Source organism: Pelmatolapia mariae, linkage group LG15, assembly GCF_036321145.2.
Source record: "Pelmatolapia mariae isolate MD_Pm_ZW linkage group LG15, Pm_UMD_F_2, whole genome shotgun sequence".
Taxonomy (NCBI): Eukaryota; Metazoa; Chordata; class Actinopteri; order Cichliformes; family Cichlidae; genus Pelmatolapia; species Pelmatolapia mariae.
In genome coordinates this window covers 12628737-12646665 of record NC_086240.1, presented here as the reverse complement: position 1 = coordinate 12646665, position 17929 = coordinate 12628737, and the positions used below count along the sequence as shown (strand labels likewise).

At 38.5% G+C, this 17929-nt stretch overlaps 3 protein-coding genes across 3 annotated transcripts; all 3 read left to right on the top strand.

Moving 5' to 3' along the window:
- Nucleotides 1–1389: 1389 nt before the first annotated feature.
- On the top strand, nucleotides 1390–5345 carry LOC134643260 (required for drug-induced death protein 1-like). The gene is made up of 2 exons (XM_063495538.1): nucleotides 1390–1814; nucleotides 4078–5345. Exons 1-2 carry the CDS (start codon nucleotides 1392–1394, stop codon nucleotides 4213–4215), a joined length of 561 nt encoding a protein of 186 aa, XP_063351608.1. The 5' UTR covers nucleotides 1390–1391; the 3' UTR covers nucleotides 4216–5345.
- Nucleotides 5346–8134: 2789 nt separating this feature from the next.
- On the top strand, nucleotides 8135–12996 carry tmem18 (transmembrane protein 18). Its single transcript, XM_063495539.1, has 5 exons — nucleotides 8135–8392; nucleotides 8596–8713; nucleotides 12010–12064; nucleotides 12172–12265; nucleotides 12358–12996. The coding sequence occupies exons 1-5, from the start codon at nucleotides 8300–8302 to the stop codon at nucleotides 12454–12456; spliced, it is 459 nt and encodes a 152-aa protein (XP_063351609.1). The 5' UTR covers nucleotides 8135–8299; the 3' UTR covers nucleotides 12457–12996.
- Nucleotides 12997–15046: 2050 nt separating this feature from the next.
- Nucleotides 15047–17573, top strand: LOC134643088 (piggyBac transposable element-derived protein 4-like). Its single transcript, XM_063495304.1, has 2 exons — nucleotides 15047–16424; nucleotides 16605–17573. Exons 1-2 carry the CDS (start codon nucleotides 15186–15188, stop codon nucleotides 17067–17069), a joined length of 1704 nt encoding a protein of 567 aa, XP_063351374.1. The 5' UTR covers nucleotides 15047–15185; the 3' UTR covers nucleotides 17070–17573.
- Nucleotides 17574–17929: the final 356 nt, after the last annotated feature.

Below are 17929 nucleotides of genomic sequence, written 5' to 3'. Positions count from 1 at the left end.
GAGCTGAATGCTGTTGCTTTCTTCATCAGACTGAAACTACGTTCATCGGCAAAAAACCTGATAATTACAATTCAGTCGATCCAAAATTGACTCTGTTAAGCGTTTCTGCAGGATATTGCTCCCCTATCCTGTGGCTATTAAAAATAATTCTGGTTTAAGTCACTTCTGCTTTGGCTTCACTTCTCATTCCATCTTTATGAGTGTGGACATACATGCACGATGATGGCACATTTATGTAAGCTGGTTGTCCAGCAAAGGAGTAAAACTGAGAGGCAGTAACTTTAGTTTTTCCTTATTCTACCACAGTTTGACAGAACTAAGCAAAACCACTCTGACTGCCAACACTGAACAAGCTGTGCTACTTTAAATGATGCATATCATGACACAGTGCTATTTGAAACAGGGATCTGAACAGACATATTATTCAGAAAGTTTTTTAAACACATTTCTCTAACTTCTTGCTAAAATTATTTTTCATGTTTATATTGACAGTTTAAGTTTGTAAAATTATAAGGCTCATCACCTTGTAGTTTTTGAACATACACTAGGAGGTTAAATTGCTTGTATTTATAAAAACATCCATCCATTTTCTATCATTTCTCCAGTTCAGGGTTGAAGGAGTTTATCCCGGCTACCATGAGGAAAAAGCCAGGATACACCCCGAACAGATAACTATTGATGCTAGCATTCACACCTGCAACCAGTGTAGAATTGCCATTTAACCTAACCCATGCATGCAAACTCTACAGGTCTGTGTTGGTTCTCTCTAGGTACTCCGGCTTCCTCCCACAGACATGCATTTAGTGGAGTTAAGCAATTTTGATGAATCTAATGTGTCTATATGTCTAAATTGTCTTATTGTCCATAGGTGTGAATGTGATTGAAAATGGTTGTCTGTCTGTTTTAGCCCTGCATCTTGCCTGTTATGTTAGCTGGCATAGACTCCAGTGCCCCTGCAACCCTGACAAGGATAAGCAGAAGAGAATGAATGAATGGATGTAGTGCACATAAAAACAGAACTGAGAGAAAACAGAAAAAAATGACCACAAACACAGAGTAAAACTAACTCTTTAAAATGCTATAAGCTATTTTTAAGACAGTCTAAAGAAACAGCTTAGAGATGCAATGCTCCAAGCTGGACTAGAGTGGGAAACCCTGTTACCCTTAGCTCTGAACTAAACCTATACTAAGAAAAGTGCAGATAAAAGGTAATTTATTGATTTGCGCTTTGCTCTGCAGTAAACTTTATTCAGTGCACTTCATTAAAACACTCCACCTGAAACCCCGTGACCTATTGAGGTCAGCCTAGTGAGGAGGAAGGATTTGCACCTTTAAGGGCTCTGTGCCAAATCCCAGCACACAAGGCGGTCCAGTGGAATGCACCTCCACTCATGCACATAACGTCTGCTGACAACAAACCCGAACTCCTGAGGAATCTGGTGCCTTTCTTCCCCCCTCCTTACATCTCAGAGCACTGCAACAATCAGGTAAACATGAAGCCCAAATCTCTTCCATCCAGGCTGTTTCAGAGAGATTCACCTGCAGCAGCATCAGGCGAGAGTCCCAGCCGAAGTGCAGCAAAGTATGAGCGGCATGTGGACTGCATTGATCACCCAGAGATGCTGGATCCATCTTTGTCCAACGACGGGCAGCAAACAGCTGACAGCAGCAGGCAACACGAGAAGTGCCACAGAGAAACACTTTTTGCCTTCCTGCCAGAGAGGTACGAGCCGCTGGTGGACGATGAGGCGAAAGCCAAGGCAAAAGAAGAGAAGAAGAAAAAGAAGAAGGAAAACTACAAAAAAGTCAAGAAGGTTTGTGCATTTTTATTTTTACACATTTTTCTCAAACAATGCAATTTTCCAAATCCAAGTATAAAGTTGCAAATTCATTGTTTATCCAGCCTAATGACAGTTTTTCTCCTAATTTTTCTTCTTCTTCATAGAGTCAGTGTGGGTAAGTTGAAATGCTTTCAGTATGAAATCAATCAGCTGCAATCAAATTATTTTAATTTATTTGATCAAGGTTAAACAACTCTTAACAAACCAGTTCTCAGAATAATTGTGTAAAGTATCTTGAGATTAAGGTGCTCCAACTTAAATAATCATAACAAGCTTTTATCATAGGTAAGATTAAAGGCTGATATGATGACGCACATATTTTAGAGGCCTTTCCTTTGGCGAACAGGACTAACTTCTGGGTTATCAGAGATGATTCTCTCTAAAGACCTTTCATAGCTTCATATGTGTCAGCCGTGTGGTGAAACGTGCACCGAGGTGGACAACAGTTCAGGCAAACACAATAGAGCTCAGGACATACTGTTCAAAGGAGTTTCCCACTTCCTGTATGAAGGCAGCCTGCACTCAAACTTCTCTCAGTGTTCGTATTCTCAGTTCAAGTGCATGTCTGTATTTAACCCTGTGCACATCTACAGTCAGTTTACTAAGCAGAGAGGTTTATAACCATCACACGTGAGTGATAGGAAAGCAACAATTTTACAACAACCTTATCTCATGATCTGAACATAACATGTGCACACGCACAAACAAACAAACTCAAAACATAAGAGTCCATGAATCAACTTCCAAAGAGCAAATTCCCAAATTCTTTATTAATGGGCAGTCATTTCTTCTTTTAAGTAACATTAAAATATAATGATGTGGTCAACTCAAGAGAAAACTTACACTGTTCAAACTTTTGTCTTTTCTTGTAGTTCTGGTTTGGGTAAGTTGAAAATATGCTCTGCCTCCATCTTTTTTTCACTTAAAATAATGTGTGATCAATGAGCCTTCAACTAATGATTCAGACATTCTGCTGTTTATTGAGCAAAGGGCTAATAAATCTTTTGGAAGCTGATGATTCAAATTTAAATGACCAAAATGACCAAGATCGCTTCTATAAATTGTCCTTAAATTATTCAGTCTCTCATCCTCACAGCATGCTCCCCACTTTCTTCATTTGTTTTTTAATGTTTATCATTACCTTCTACAATTATTGAATTGTTTATCATAATTATTATCATAATTATTTCCCATAAAGATACTTCTGGCTACTACCTTATTCACAAGGGGTCACAACAGTGGGTAGATCCCCATGTTTGAATTGGAAGAGTTGTACACCGGATGTCCTTCCTCTATGGAAGGTTTTTTCACTACTGAAAAAAATTGCCATCCATAAGTTAAATATTCGGGTTTATTATCTCAAAATTTCAACTTACTCAGAATTCTGTGTCAACAAGCTGAAATTTCAAGATGATAACTTGAATTTCTTCTTAGCTCTGCATGGCAAAAGACCCAAAGGGATTTGTGTCTCCTCCCAGGAACAAACTGGGGACCTTTTGTTTGTTAGGCAAATGTGTAAACCACTAGACCATGAGACAAAACAAACCCCAGCTGGAAATCTAGAGGCAGGAAACACAGCAAAGGCTTGTGGCTCCTTTTGGAAAGAACAAGTTGCTTTTTAACCAGTGCTCACGTGTGATTTATAAGGAAATGGAATGTGAGCTCTGTCTTCCTTGTGACCATTAAAGACTCTTATCAGTGAGTTGTGGCCTACGTGGGTATGGTCATGTAGGCCAGGTAAATAAATCATAAATAAAAGGGTGCTCACGTTTTAGTGTGTTTTGGTTTTGTTATTGACTAATTGAAATTGCAGACTGTTGTATTCCGATATGTCATAATTTTTTCCCCCGTAAAACTTCCGACTTCCTGCATCCTCTGCGGCCAGTTATCTCTTTCCTGTCCAGAGAGTACAGAAGAGGATTGTGCTCACAGTGTGCCACTCTTCCTGCTGCGCCATTGTTCTAAAGCACGCACACTTAAATTATGTCCTAGCTTCGATTTTCTGTTATTTTCACCTGCGTTTTGAAGAATCTCTGGGAACTGATGCAGCGTTTGAATACTGTGAAAGTAAAAATGATTATGACCTGTGAGGAAAAACAATCACAATTTGTTACCGCTGCTTGTTTCTTTTCTTTCTTGCCTTCTCTGAATGAGTGGATTAGTCGATTTATAGATCATAAAAATGTGGTCAATGATAGGTGGATTTATTAAGCCATTTTTCCGATTTATCTTTCAGAATGTCGGCAAGGCACTGCGCTCCACATGGAAGTGTTTGATGCTTGGTCTCTACAGCTTTGCTCTCGGATACTCCACTCCCATCACGGTGGCTGCTACTTTTGTCCCTGACTTTCACCCAAGCAGGAACAGGACCTGAGTCGAGCTCTGTCGATCTCCTCCACTTTGTTTTCATACTTAGCTGTACATACCAGTAACTCGCAGACTCTTACCAAAGACTTTTAAAATGTGAATAATGATTGTGCAATTCAGATTACATTTTCAAATTCCATGCTTTTGCAGATCTTACAAGATCTACTGCGTGGTCATATTTGCAGAAATATGCAAGATCATAAAATCTTATTACTTATTAGGTTAAATACTGAAAATACTTATGTGTCTTTTTTGGTGGGACTTGTTTTTAAATCAAGTGTCTGCATGTGTTCAAAGGGATTATGTGGGCATGTGGAAACTATAGCAGGGCAGCAATAACAGGAATATTCACCGTAGCTGCAGGTGAGGTGAGTCAGGGCAGAGACCTCTTTAAGGGATTTGCAAGCAGGAAAGACTTAACAAGGAAGCGATTATCAGTAAAATACTGGAAAAGCAAGTAAACAGAAAGGAACCGGCCCAGTCCTTTTCTGGGTGGCACAACATATGTGCTTTTTAGTGTACAAATTCTGCTGTGAAACAAGGACATTAACTAAAAAATGAAATAAGACTGAAACCAAAAATGAAAACTAACAAAATAAATATTTTGTACTTTCAAAACTAGTAGTAATAGTTTTAATAGTTAAAATTTTTGCAAATTTGAGAACACAAGTATGAGGAGGTTTTTCATTTTGGGTTTTTTGGTGGGTGGTGGGCGGCTACATGACTTTTACGGTCAAAAGCCTTTACAAAAACAGAAACTAAAGCTAACTAAATAAGATACAATTAAAAAAAACAACAACAAATTAAATAAACTAATATAAATTTTTTTAAAAAACAAAAATATAACTTTGCTGTAAATACTGTAATGTGACGCCCAAGATTTGAAGAATTCTCTGCTTGGAACAAAATATTCTGACTTTTAAGATATTTTTAAAGATGTGTGTAGATTTGATCATTTGTAAATTATTAATTATTCATGATGTTTGTACGTTTGGTTAAAATAAAGCATTACTAGGAATGCATCTAAAGAGAAATTGACGTTTTTATTATTACTACTACTATTATTAGAGTGAAATCAGTTAAACTGGGCCATTTTGGGGGAAACTGTGAGCAGCACTGAGTGAGACTGAACTGTGTTTTTGTTGGTAATATAGATTGTTTTCAACATGTAAATGTTGACTTCATTTAATAAATTATAATTATTCAGGTCTTATAGCTTTTGAAATATCAGCTGCTGCACATTTTTGAGATGAGCAACGTTCAGGTAAAGTGGGCCATTTAAATTGTAAAGGAAACCAGTTATTTCTGATAAAACAATTCAACAACAAATCAATCAGCTTTAATTTGAACTCATTTTAACAAACATGACACATTCATGTGTTGATTTAATAATTCATGAACAACAACTTTGGCATTAAAAAACAACTAGAATTAATTAATTATTAGAACATTTTCATAACAACTGTATGTTCTATTTTCAAAAAGACAAATTCTTAGAGACTTTACAGAAGAATCCACCATCAGCACAGATACCGTTTTCTTCTCCACAAGTCTCATGGAGTCAGGCGTTGCATTTCCCACAGCTACTCCACTCAGTGGCCTCTGGGTCACTTTTGTCTCAATAGACTGCGTTATATGCTTTGAAGGGCATGTCATTCTTCTTTGTGCCTTTGCTTCTTCTGGTCTTTTCTTTCTTTGTAGATTTCAGTGCCTTGGTGGAAATGTAGTCTACATGTTCATTGCTTGTGAGGACAAATGATGGAGGCTTAGCTCTCTTCCTGACAGTCCTCTGTCATTTTGGCAGGGGACACAGATCACTGAATGTAACACAAGTTGAAGTGTGAACAGGTTAAAGACCATCTCTTCCTCAGGAACACATTCAAAGTTGACTGTTATTTCTTCAGATCCTACCGCCTCGGCATCCAAGAATGTAAAGATTAGGGGCACCTCGGATACCGCTGCAGGGTGATGAATGGGGCTGAGGGATTCTAGGGTCGGCTGGGCAGTGGCTAGTGGTGTCTGAGTTTTGCCTGGTGGTGCTTGTGGTGTCTGGGGTTTGCTGAAAGGGGAAGGGGAAGTACGTGGAAGGGTCTCTCAGTTGTTTTACTGGGAGCAAGAGCACTTTCGTGGAGGATGTATTTGTTTAAGGGGAACATTCCTGTCCCTCTGAACCCTGCCTGTGCATTTTCAACAGTGGCAGCCTTTCTGCATGCTGGGCAGAAACCTGAGAAAAACTCAGACTTTAGTAGCTTTTGTCCTGCCATTAGTCTGGTCCACTTTCTTCCCTCTTTCTACCAGTGGTGCTTCAGGCTTCGGAACAGGGCCTTGTCTACAGGCTAAAGAGCATGAGTGGTGCGTGGAGGGTAACACAGAATGTGGACATTTTTTCTCCTCATCAAATTGATAAAGTCCAGATTAGTAGCAAGATGGGTCTGGTGTCATCCTGAGGTAATGACTGACCAAACACCTGACCCCATTCCAAGAAGAGATCAGCATTAATCCAGCCATTATCTAAGACCCGAACAGTAACATTCTCAGGGCAATGTTGGAGCCACTCACATCGTAGTCGTTTCCCATCGTAGCCTTCCGCATTGAAGGCTGTCAGGCAAGTGATAGTTTCACCTTTCTCACCTGCACAGACCTCGACACATGGTTGGCCAACCACTCCAAGCACCTTGGTTGAGGAGAACTGGTCTTAGGGACAGTGCCATACATGGGAAGGTAAGCCCTCAAGGCCGAGAGTGCAGAGCAGGTTTCCCATCCTTTTCTTCTGTCTCTCTTCTTGTCGCCTCCTCTCCTTTTATTTCCCTCCCTTCCTCCTCCTGTCTTCTCCTGTACGCTTCTTCCTGTCCCTCTTCTCTCCTCGATGTTCTTTTCCGTTTGCCACAGTCTACTCTGGGAAAATCAGAATTTCATGTTGCTTGATATATATATTACTATCACTGCTACATGGCATCATGGCTAGTTCATCTCTTCCTGTGAGTGTGTGTGTCTGTGCATTTAAGTGTGCATTGCTCACAATGCATACTACATCAAGGCACCCACAAACTTTGGATCTTCACAATTAGAAAGGAGATGTTAAAATGTATCTAGTATATGATTTGACATGTATTGATATATTTACTGTTTTTTGATAAAAGAAACCATCAAATTTCAATTCTGAAGGAGGCTCATTTCAGCTGAAAAGGGTGACTTAATGTACCACAATTCATTAAGGTAAATTGAGCTGCCCATAAAAAATGCATTTTTATTTTAAAAAAGATAGCTAAACAAAGAAAATGCTTGCTATCTGGTGGAAACGATCACAACATGAAGTATTAGCCCGTTTTTTTAATCAACGTATAAATTTTCTTTAACTTTTTTTTTAATCAACCTTATGATTTTCAAGAAAGATTTGTCAACCAGAACACTCACCCCTCAGTTCTTTTCACCAAGCTGGATGTGAAGCACTTCCCCACCCACAACAGCAACTATAGAGCAATCAAATCAATTGTTTTGTTTTATTTTTTAAAGTACAGTTCTGCCAACGATTTGAAAATTCTTTGCAGCCATTGGCCGTAAAAATTTAAGAGCTAGGAGACTTAAACCTTAAACGGCTCATTTTACCAGATGGCCCAATTTACCTGATGACACAGCATGCTGTGAGTATGCAGTACGAAAAAGTGTAAGAAAGACAATCAATCAGATTTACAACTAAAAAAATTAAAATGAATGAAAAACAATCATAGCAAAAAAAGTGATTTTGAGTATTTTAATGTTCCACATGTCATTATGTACCCATGGAGTCTTTTCCCATCCTTTCTTCCTTTGGTAAGTCAACATTTCAGGTTGTATCTCGAAATGTCGAATTCGGTAACTAAAAATCATGACGTTTCAACTTATTTTTTCCAGTCTTTTTTTTTTTTTTGCCTAGCAATCTTATTCTAATTCAGTTTTTTTTAATATATTTTACTAAAAGTAGAAACCGATGACTGTTTTCTACAGTCATTGGTAGAAACTAATTGTCCTGTGACGTCAAACGGCTGCGACTTAACGCGTCACTTCCGCAGTGTGCTGATGTTTACACACAGGAGAATTAATATTTTTAGAAGATGACGGTCAATAAAGCAGACAATATTAGCAGTATCCCCATCGACGGATTCAGCAATTTAAGAATAACGTCGTTATGGACTTTCTTTATGTCGGTAAGCTCAATTTTGTTTCCCCGATTCCAGCAGAGACTAGCAAACTACGCTTCAGCTATTACAGCTAACAGGAGTCCCTTTCAGTTTAATTCAAGCTTGGCAGCTCCACTAACGACTGTGTGTGTGTGTGTGTGTGTGTGTGTGTGTGTGTGTGTGTGTGTGTGTGTGTGTGTGTGTGTGTGTGTGTGTGTCTTGGTATGCAGGTGCAGTGGTCCGAGCCCTGGCTTATCGGTCTGCTGGTGTTTCATGCTGTGTGCTTGTTCCTGACTTTGCTCACCTGCAAGTATTACAGAGCTCAGATCTGCCACTTCCTGCTCGTAGGTACGTGTCACAAAACTAACTACACTGGTCAAAACAAGAAGGAAACTTGATAATCAAGTTAAAAGTCTGTACTGACATACGCTGTGTAATTTATTAAAAACAAGATTAGACAAGCGTCCATTATGCCATTATTGATCCATCTTTATCGATTTTTTTTTTTTTACCTAGTTCTATATATACCCAGATGTCTTATTATCTTAAATCCCAAACAAGCTTACTGCCTATTGTTCGCTGTAGCATCAGTCTCTCAATTAACATTAACAATGGGAAAATAGAGAATATTTGTATGACATTCATTCCCGTTTAGGCTTTCTTAGGCAAGTAAAATGTGCCTTTGATTTTATTATAATTTGGTGTCAGTAAAAGATGAGCTGCTTGGCCGAGAAATGTATGGCGTAAGATCAGATAAGTGGATCTCATGTTGTGTAGAAAGATGTCTCAGAATGTTGCTGGTGTTTCCACTCCCTACTTGAAATAATCATGCAATAATCAATGCAGACATTAAAGCTAGCTGTTACTGTCAAATTAAGCAAGTCTTTGGACTGCTTCACACCTCCCAAATCTCTCCCATGGCTCCCTTTTTATGGCAACACCAAATGTGCTTGTATGATGTTACTGATTTGCAGTCAGTTTGCATTTCCAGCACCTGCAAGCAATGATAAAGGAGTTGATAAACTCAGTGTCGTATGATTCTGATGCTTTGGAAAAATTGGAACCAGCTCTCAAGTTCTCCGGTTCTCAATTTTTATTCCTAGTAAGTGGGAACTAAAACAATCCACTATTTGAGAGCTGAATTCTAAATCACACCAAATATGAAAGTTAAAAATTGAAATCAAAGGTTTATGCAACTTCCTTCATAATGTGCCTGAGTGGTGTCTATCCCTCCGTGTGCTTCTGTGCACCCCTGACTATGCCTGGGCATGCTCCTGATGAGATTGGGGACTGTGCCTTTGGCTCCTGGACAATCTGTAGCATTATCTTACAGTAAATACACCAATTTGTAACATCCAAGAGGTTCTCAGTTGTATTGTCTGGGAAACATGAAGGCCATTGAAAGGCATCATCACACAGGACAGCAATGACCCCATCCTGTATGTGGTACGGCTCATATCATCGGCTGATATTTACATTGATTTTTATACATGTGTTTTCTGTTAATTGTTACTATTGACCTACCATTAACTCATAAACCTAACTACCTGAATTACTGCTCAATTATTGATGTCATCAAGCACGATTTAAAACCACACATTTACATGGTCACTAAAAGAGGGAAGGGTATGACTTTCAACGTTTTGCTACAGGTCAGACACTTTAACCCGCACATTAATGTCAATAATGGGAGCTTTTAATTCTAAGCATTGAAAATAAGATGTAAATGACTTAAAAGGCTTGGTTCTTTGTATCTACCATACAAATGTGTGGATAAAATAGAATAGAGTAGGATAAACCTTTATTATCCCACGGATGAGACATTTCAGTGTTACAGAGCTCTTACAGCAAGGGAAAATAAAATATAAAAGGAAGACACAAGGTGGTCCTATATACATAAGCAACCGAAATTCGTATATACAGGTAACAATGTACAGAATATGTATAGAAAAATAGAAAAATTGTATGGAGATATGTATAAAATGTACAGGGATATGTATCAAAATATCCCAGTGTCACAGATTTCCTTGTATCTGCCATCTGTTGAGTCCATCTTCCACCCTCAGTTAATGGTGTAAAAAGGTAACAGCATGCCAGATAAGAAAATAAAAACTTGAGATTTCTTAAAACTTAAATTCACTGGTGACCGTTTAATGTGCAAACATTGCGCTATATTTACATATGTAAGAATGGTTTACTAACCAGTCTCAATGAGACAGTATGTATATGAAAAAACACAGGAAAAGAAATTGTACTTTTTATTTGCAGTAAATATTTAAATCCATGACCATATAGATGTTACAGATCTTGGTAGCCTAGATATTTTTTTATAGTTTCAGCAAAATTGAACCAGTTGCCCTGGAGGAGTTCAAGTGACAACATTATACACAGCGATACCTACGTTACACTCTACATCAGATGTGTTATACATCAGATAGAATCGGCCCACCGAATACTAAAATCTGGCTTACTGCGCGGCTTTGGAAAATTGGTTTTACAGCTTTTCTTACTGATATTGACCTCACTGTGGCCATTCATACTACACCAAAGTAGTATGAAAGTAACAGATAAACAGTGAAATTACAGAAAGTTCCTGTTTTTTTTTAAACTATCTCAATTCAATTAAAATCTGCTGATCTGCTTTATAATCACATCACAGTCAGCACAATGAGCTAACAGAACTCTTTCTGTTATTTTACACATTTATTTATTACAGTTTAAGCCCTAAGCAGCATTTCTTTCTCAAGTAGAAAAACTGAAATGCCTCACTAAAATTGCACTTCTCCTTTATATTAAATTATCTCCAAACTTCTTTACACTGACATAAAGAGTAGTTTCACTGGTCTGCCCCACTTACGACCAAAACGGGGTGTATTTGGCCCGCAATTCGAAATGAATTTGACATCCCTGATGTATATGGCATGATGGTGATGATAGTGTTAGTAACTGTTAAATGCTCTTTATATAGACTGACCTGGATTCGTTAGAAAATGTACTCATTAGCAGTAGTGGTAACATGTTAAGTAAAGCTTTATGCACACAAAAAAAACCTACCCGTGTGTTGCTGAAACACTCTGAGAAGCGTTATTTTTGTTTCCACGTCAACCTAAAACACATGAGAGCACCAAAGTGAGAAAAAGGCCTCACAGTAGGGAAAATGGGACCATTTGACGCAGAGCAAGAATCCCTGCTGCGCACAAAACCAGCCAAGCAATAATGCAATCAAGAACCAGACTTTCCAACATTTCCAGTGTTTGTTATCTTAATTATCACCGTCTGCAAATGCCTCTCAAAACTATGTCTGAAAAATGACATTTTTTGAACACTTTCTCATGGATAAACTGCAAAAAAAAAAAACAACCCCCAATTTTTGACCTTGAAATCTCAGAAACATATTTACTGGCTCATAGTGATGATGTAAAATAGTTACAGTTAAAAAGCGTAATGCTTCTTAACATTAAGCCTAATTAATGCTGATAAATCTCAAAGCTACTGGTTAAATAAATCATTATTATTATTAATCATTATTAGTAAATCTGCTATACCTTTTACAAGTTTTTTCAGCACAGTTTTTAAATGTAAATGACTTGATGCTTACATGTAGTACACGTGTAACCTGTGGCTGATATCCCCTCTCTTTACAGTTGGCCTGGTTTATAGTGCTGAATATCTAAACGAGCTGGCTGCCAGAAACTGGAGGTAACAGCATTGGTCACATATATTTTCTTTTACTACTTTTGCGCTAAATATTACAGGCGATATGTCAAAGCCAAGAAAATGTTCTTAAGCTTCACTGTTTCTTGCAGGTCCTATTCAAACTTCCAGTACTTTGATTCCAAGGGCATGTTCATATCTTTGGTTTTCTCGATTCCTCTTCTTCTCAATGCTGTCATCATCGTGGTATGTTTGGCATTTGTTCTCAGCATATATGATTTTATTTAAAAAAAAAGAAAAGAAAAGTCAAACTCTCCCTCTACAATACACTTTGACAGATGGTGTGGGTGTACAGGACCTTTTCCACTATGACTGAGCTGAAGACCCTTCAGCTGAAGAGAAAGGCCCGCAGAGAGAAGAGAGAGAAGAATGACTGATCCGTCTCTGCATGTCCGTAAATGGGCTTCATTTGGAGGAATTTGGACGCTCCGATTTGCTAATCCCGAATTTTGGAAATGGAAAGTCAGTTCCATCTTATGACTTAAAAAGGATTTTTTCATTGATGTCGGTTAATGTGAGGAATGGGTGTCTTTTTTTGTTTTGTTTTTTGGCTGTGACTGTTAAAAACCTGTGTACACTATGACATTTCTGAGGACCAAGGACACTTACTGTTTTGTATTTAATGTTTGAAAGCATGTTAAAATGCACCCCCTCCCCTCAAAAAGACTAATGTCATTTTAATTGTCTAGGTGTCTGTCCTAGTACCCTGTTACCCTAAATGTGCATTTTGCTCATTTTTTTTTTGATTCTCAATATATCAGTCATTTTAAAGACTAGTTGCATGAAACTTGGCCAGGATGTGTTTTTTAGGATTATTTTTAAAATTCATTGATCCCCTCTATGGTGTGGTGTGTAGCTGTGGTTCTCAAACTTTTCACAATGAGTACCGCCTGATAAAATAAATGGCTCTTGAAGTACCACCCTTATGACCGTCATTAAAGTACAGTAGTATAGGCCAATTTAACACCACATACAGTTTACACAGACAATTTTCTTTCTTATATGAATGTTATTTATTTTAACTGTCATAAACAGGATGTGACAAGTGATAATAATAACAACTGTACTACATTAAAACATTCACAGCAGGTGGGATAGCCAATCTTTAACTAATGACCTGATGAAACCTTCTTCCGGGTCCAAACTACTCTGTATTTATTAAGGCCGTTGTGTTTTTAACATGTTGTAATGCTTTGTATCTTGTTCTATTTAATCTGAACAAGTCCCTAAAAAAGTCAATGATCACTGTCGGCCTCTCTCAGTTTTTATCATCACTATTCATTTTAAAGCTCAGTTTTTAAAACCTTACGATATAACTACAACCCAGCCCATGCAGCAGTATATTAATGACTAACCTTATATTGCAGTTGTTCTCCTGACTGAAGTTTGGTCTGTTTAGCATCCTGCCATGCGCTGCTGCAGTGGTGCTACTTCCTTTACAGCCTGGGTGATGGTACCGCTCTCGAGCTCATGGAGAGCACACTCCTTGCTAGGAACAGATGAGAGCGGATTTCTCTTCACTCACGTCTTTCTCCGACATGCCGGTGCGAGCTGGTCTCAACAACTCCCCGCTGCTGGTCGCGAAGGGTTACCACTCACCCGCAGAAGAAGCAGATTGAATTCTCCTGACTACCAGGAGCTTCAGCATTCAGACAATAGTTCCTGACTCACCAGCAGCATCTCCCACGCCCCCACCGATTCTCCCAGGGGCCTCATCGATGGTGGATAGGATCGGGGCACCGTGGAAAAGGGCTGTGTTTTTATCATCAGTGTGACTCGTGTCGTCTTTGCATACCTCCACAATGGTATATCATTTAATCTTAAGAAAGAAATTGGAGTATTAATGCGTTTCCCATCAGAAGAGCCCAAGCACCACAAGTGGTACGTGTACCACAGTTTGAGAAAAACTGGTGTATAGAAAAGGATATTGGCATATATGCCAACACTGTTTGCTCTCGTACCTTCTTTGTGTCCATTGAGTTCTATTATAATCATATATTTCAAATATACTGTAGTCCTGACATGTTATAATGCTTTTCCCTTGAATACTTAATGGATCTAAGGCTCTGCCTTCAAAATGAAGGAAAAATAGGTTTTGGATGAAATGAGCACTCTCATCACCGGATGTAGGCAAAACTCCAATGTGCAATAATTAATTAATTAATTACATGTCGTAAATATTTATGTAATTAATTATTTCCGATTTTAATTAATTATTGCCACATTTAATTAATTATTTAATGGTGTATTTAATTAATTCATTATGGCAGTCCTAGCGTTTCATAGGAGTCAACTGTGCCAAAATGAATGAATTAAATACACCATTAAATAATTATTTAAATGTGGCAATAATTAATTAAAATGTGGAATAAATAAATAATTAAATAATGTGTAAATAATTAATTAAATGTGTCGTAAATATTTATGTAATTAATTATTTCCGATTTTAATTAATTATTGCCACATTTAATTAATTATTTAATGGTGTATTTAATTCATTCATTATGGCAGTCCTAGCGTTTCATAGGAGTCAACTGTGCCAAAATGAATGAATTAAATACACCATTAAATAATTATTTAAATGTGGCAATAATTAATTAAAATGTGGAATAAATAAATAATTAAATAATGTGTAAATAATTAATTAAATGTGTCGTAAATATTTATGTAATTAATTATTTCCGATTTTAATTAATTATTGCCACATTTAATTAATTATTTAATGGTGTATTTAATTCATTCATTATGGCAGTCCTGGCGTTCCATAGCTCTAACCCTTTCACTCCTTTGATTTTTTTCCTCGTACTTTTTTTTTTGCCTGTTGTCAGGTCTGTCTTTGTCTTTGCCGTGTTCGCCTTCGTTTTGTACACAAGTGTTTTGGGGGCAAATAAAATGCAAGTAGGGATTAAAACCGCAGAATTAACGATTACCGGTGCTGGAAATGCTAGCGCTTGATGCTGCGAAGTACCCACAATGCAATGCGCGAAAGACACGTGGTCTGTCAATCTCTATTGTTCTTCTTGCAAATACAGTTGGAGAGAGAAAAAAGGACACCAATAGCGATTTTCCTTATTGAGGATTTTGCAACACCGGTCATTTCTGCACGATGGAGCCCACATTCAATGCAGACGAGGATGTTGCTGCAGTCTTGCAGTCTGCCGAAAGCGAAAAAGATAGCACTAGCAATGACGAAGGGGAGGAATTTCTGCCAGGTAATGAGGAGCTTTGCAGCTCGTCTGAGGAGGAGGAGGAGGAGGAAGAGGCAAAAATGGAGCTCGACAGTCAGTGGAGATCGAAAAATGGGGAAATCCTATGGTGTCCCACGCACGAAGAGACCCTGCGATTTTTTCCTCCTTCCATTTTAACCCCAGGACCAACCCATTACGCAACTGCTAGGATCAGCAGTCCCGTGAGTGCTTTTGATCTTTTTTTTGCGGAGGACCTTATGCAGCTAATCCGGCATTTTACCAACCTGCAGGGGAATAGGTCGGTAAAAGATTGGAGGGACGTAGATGAGGAGGAGCTGCGGGCTTACATGGGGCTGCTGATCCTGGCTGGCCTGTACAGGTCTCAACATGAAGCTACAAAAAGCCTGTGGGATGGGGTGACAGGACGTGTTATTTTTCCTGCTACAATGTCACGAAAAAGATTCCAGCAAATTAATATGGCCCTGAGATTTGACGATCGTCTTACCCGTTCAGGTGGCAGGGAGAATAAGTTGGGTCCTATAAAGGATTTATGGAGCAAGTGGAGTAGCCGCCTGCCCAAATTTTTTAATCCAGGGAGGGAAATATGTGTGGATGAACAGCTGGTCCCTTTTAGGGGCCGCTGTCCATTCAAACAATATATGCGCCTCAAACCTGCAAAATATGGGCTAAAGATCTGGGCCCTATGCGATGTGCAGACCGCCTATGCCTGGAGGCTGCAGATGTACATAGGGAGGTCTGAATCAGCAAAGAGGGAGGTTAGTCAAGGAATGCAGGTGGTGCTTGATTTGACAGACGGGCTGAAGGGCCACACAGTAACAATGGACAATTTTTTTACATCATTTCCTCTTGCAGAGGAATTGAGGAAGAGGGGGATGACCCTGGTGGGCACTCTGAGGAGTAACAAACCTGAGCTGCCCCCACAGCTGCTGAACATTCAACACAGAGAGGTAATGTCCTCTGTCTTTGCTTTTAGTCGCAACGCTGCTTTGGTATCCTACGTGCCAAAGAAATCAAGAAATGTTCTCCTGTTGAGCACAAAGCACCGTGAGCCACAAGTCGAGGACTCTGGCAAGAAAAAGCCCCAGATCATCCTGGACTATAACAAGTGCAAAGGGGCTGTGGATCATCTAGATCAGGTAAGCACAATTATACATCAATTATTTGCCAAATTATTTACTGTTACTCGTTGTTATAACTGTGAGAGTCCCATCAGTTATCTGATAACATAAATGTGATGATGATAGTTTGGATAGTTACAGTAGGGGGGGCTGTATAAATCTATTCATGTCATCTGATCATTTCTCTTTCTTTTGCAGGTTTGTGGCACCTACTCCTGCCGTCGGCAGACACGTAGGTGGCCCATGTGTCTGCTGTATCACATGATTGATGTAAGCTGCTACAACGCTTTTGTCCTCTTCACTGCTGTGGACACGAAGTGGAACAAAGGAAAGCGACATAACCGGCGTCTGTTCATAGAGCAGGTTGGCAGAGCCCTTATCACCCCGACCATGAAGAAGAGAAGCCACCTGCCTAGAACACCGTTTGCAGTCAGCCTGGTCTTACAAGCCCAGGGCAAAGAGCAGCAGCAGGAGAAAGAGGAAGAGCAGCAGGAGGAGGAGGAAGAGCAGCAGGAGGAGGAGTGGGAGTCGCCTTCCAAAAAGCGGAAGCAGTGCGCATCGTGCAAACAGCGCAAAAGGATTATAACCAACTGCTGCAAATGTGGTGCCCCTGCCTGCAAAATCCATTTGAAAACACTTTGTGGTTCGTGTTATAAAATGTAAATTACATCTTTGTTCAGTTTGTTGTTGAGTTTGTTCAGCTCAGTTCAGTTTGTTTTTGCAAAAAATTGTCATTGTTCCAAAAATAATAATGCATCTAAATCAATGTTGTTATCAATTACTGACCTATTCAAGATTGTAATAACATCATCCCAAATATTTTGTTTTGCAACTAATTTTTGGAAAACATTACAGATTGTGGGTTTTTCCCATTAAAAACCAGGGGTCTTTATGACAATAAGGGCATTAAAAACATAAAAAAAAAAAATGAAAAACTTTATACATATGGTTAGGTCTGAAGTTGTTGAAAAGATCTGATGTGAAAAAAAATTATATATGACGTCGTAACACTTTTGTGAGCGGAATCATGTGGGGTCCCGGGGGCAAAAGTGATCTTTTTTTTTTTTAAAAAACTGATTGCTCCAAAAATTATAATGCATCCAAATCAATGTTGTTATCAATTATTGACCTATTCAAGGCTGCAATAAACTCATGGCAAATATTCTATTTTGCAACCAATTTTTGGAAAATATTGCAGATTATGTTTTTTTCCAATAAAAAAAACAGGGGTCTTTATGACAATAAGGGTATAGAAATATACAAATATTAATAAAAAAACAAAAAAACATTATACCTATGGTTAGGTCTAAGGTTGCTGAAAAGATTTGATGTTAATAAAGTGGGGAAAAAAATTATATATGACATTGTTATAACAAAGAAAGATTTGATGTGAAAAAATTAATTCGTTTATGATATTGCTATATCACCTGTTGCCTTGGGACCTTTCGGGGTCCCGAGGTTAAACTGTCTTTTAAAATTTTAAAGATACTACAAGGGTTAAATTTAAGTCTTAATAAATTCCG

Coding starts and splice junctions, on each gene's coding strand:
- LOC134643260 (XM_063495538.1), top strand. CDS start 1,392: ATGCACATAACGTCTGCTGACAACAAACCCGAACTCCTGAGGAATCTG. Junction 1,815..4,077: donor ACTACAAAAAAGTCAAGAAG/GTTTGTGCATTT, acceptor TTTATCTTTCAG/AATGTCGGCAAGGCACTGCG.
- tmem18 (XM_063495539.1), top strand. CDS start 8,300: ATGACGGTCAATAAAGCAGACAATATTAGCAGTATCCCCATCGACGGA. Junction 8,393..8,595: donor TATGGACTTTCTTTATGTCG/GTAAGCTCAATT, acceptor CTTGGTATGCAG/GTGCAGTGGTCCGAGCCCTG. Junction 12,266..12,357: donor TCAATGCTGTCATCATCGTG/GTATGTTTGGCA, acceptor ACACTTTGACAG/ATGGTGTGGGTGTACAGGAC.
- LOC134643088 (XM_063495304.1), top strand. CDS start 15,186: ATGGAGCCCACATTCAATGCAGACGAGGATGTTGCTGCAGTCTTGCAG. Junction 16,425..16,604: donor CTGTGGATCATCTAGATCAG/GTAAGCACAATT, acceptor TTTCTTTTGCAG/GTTTGTGGCACCTACTCCTG.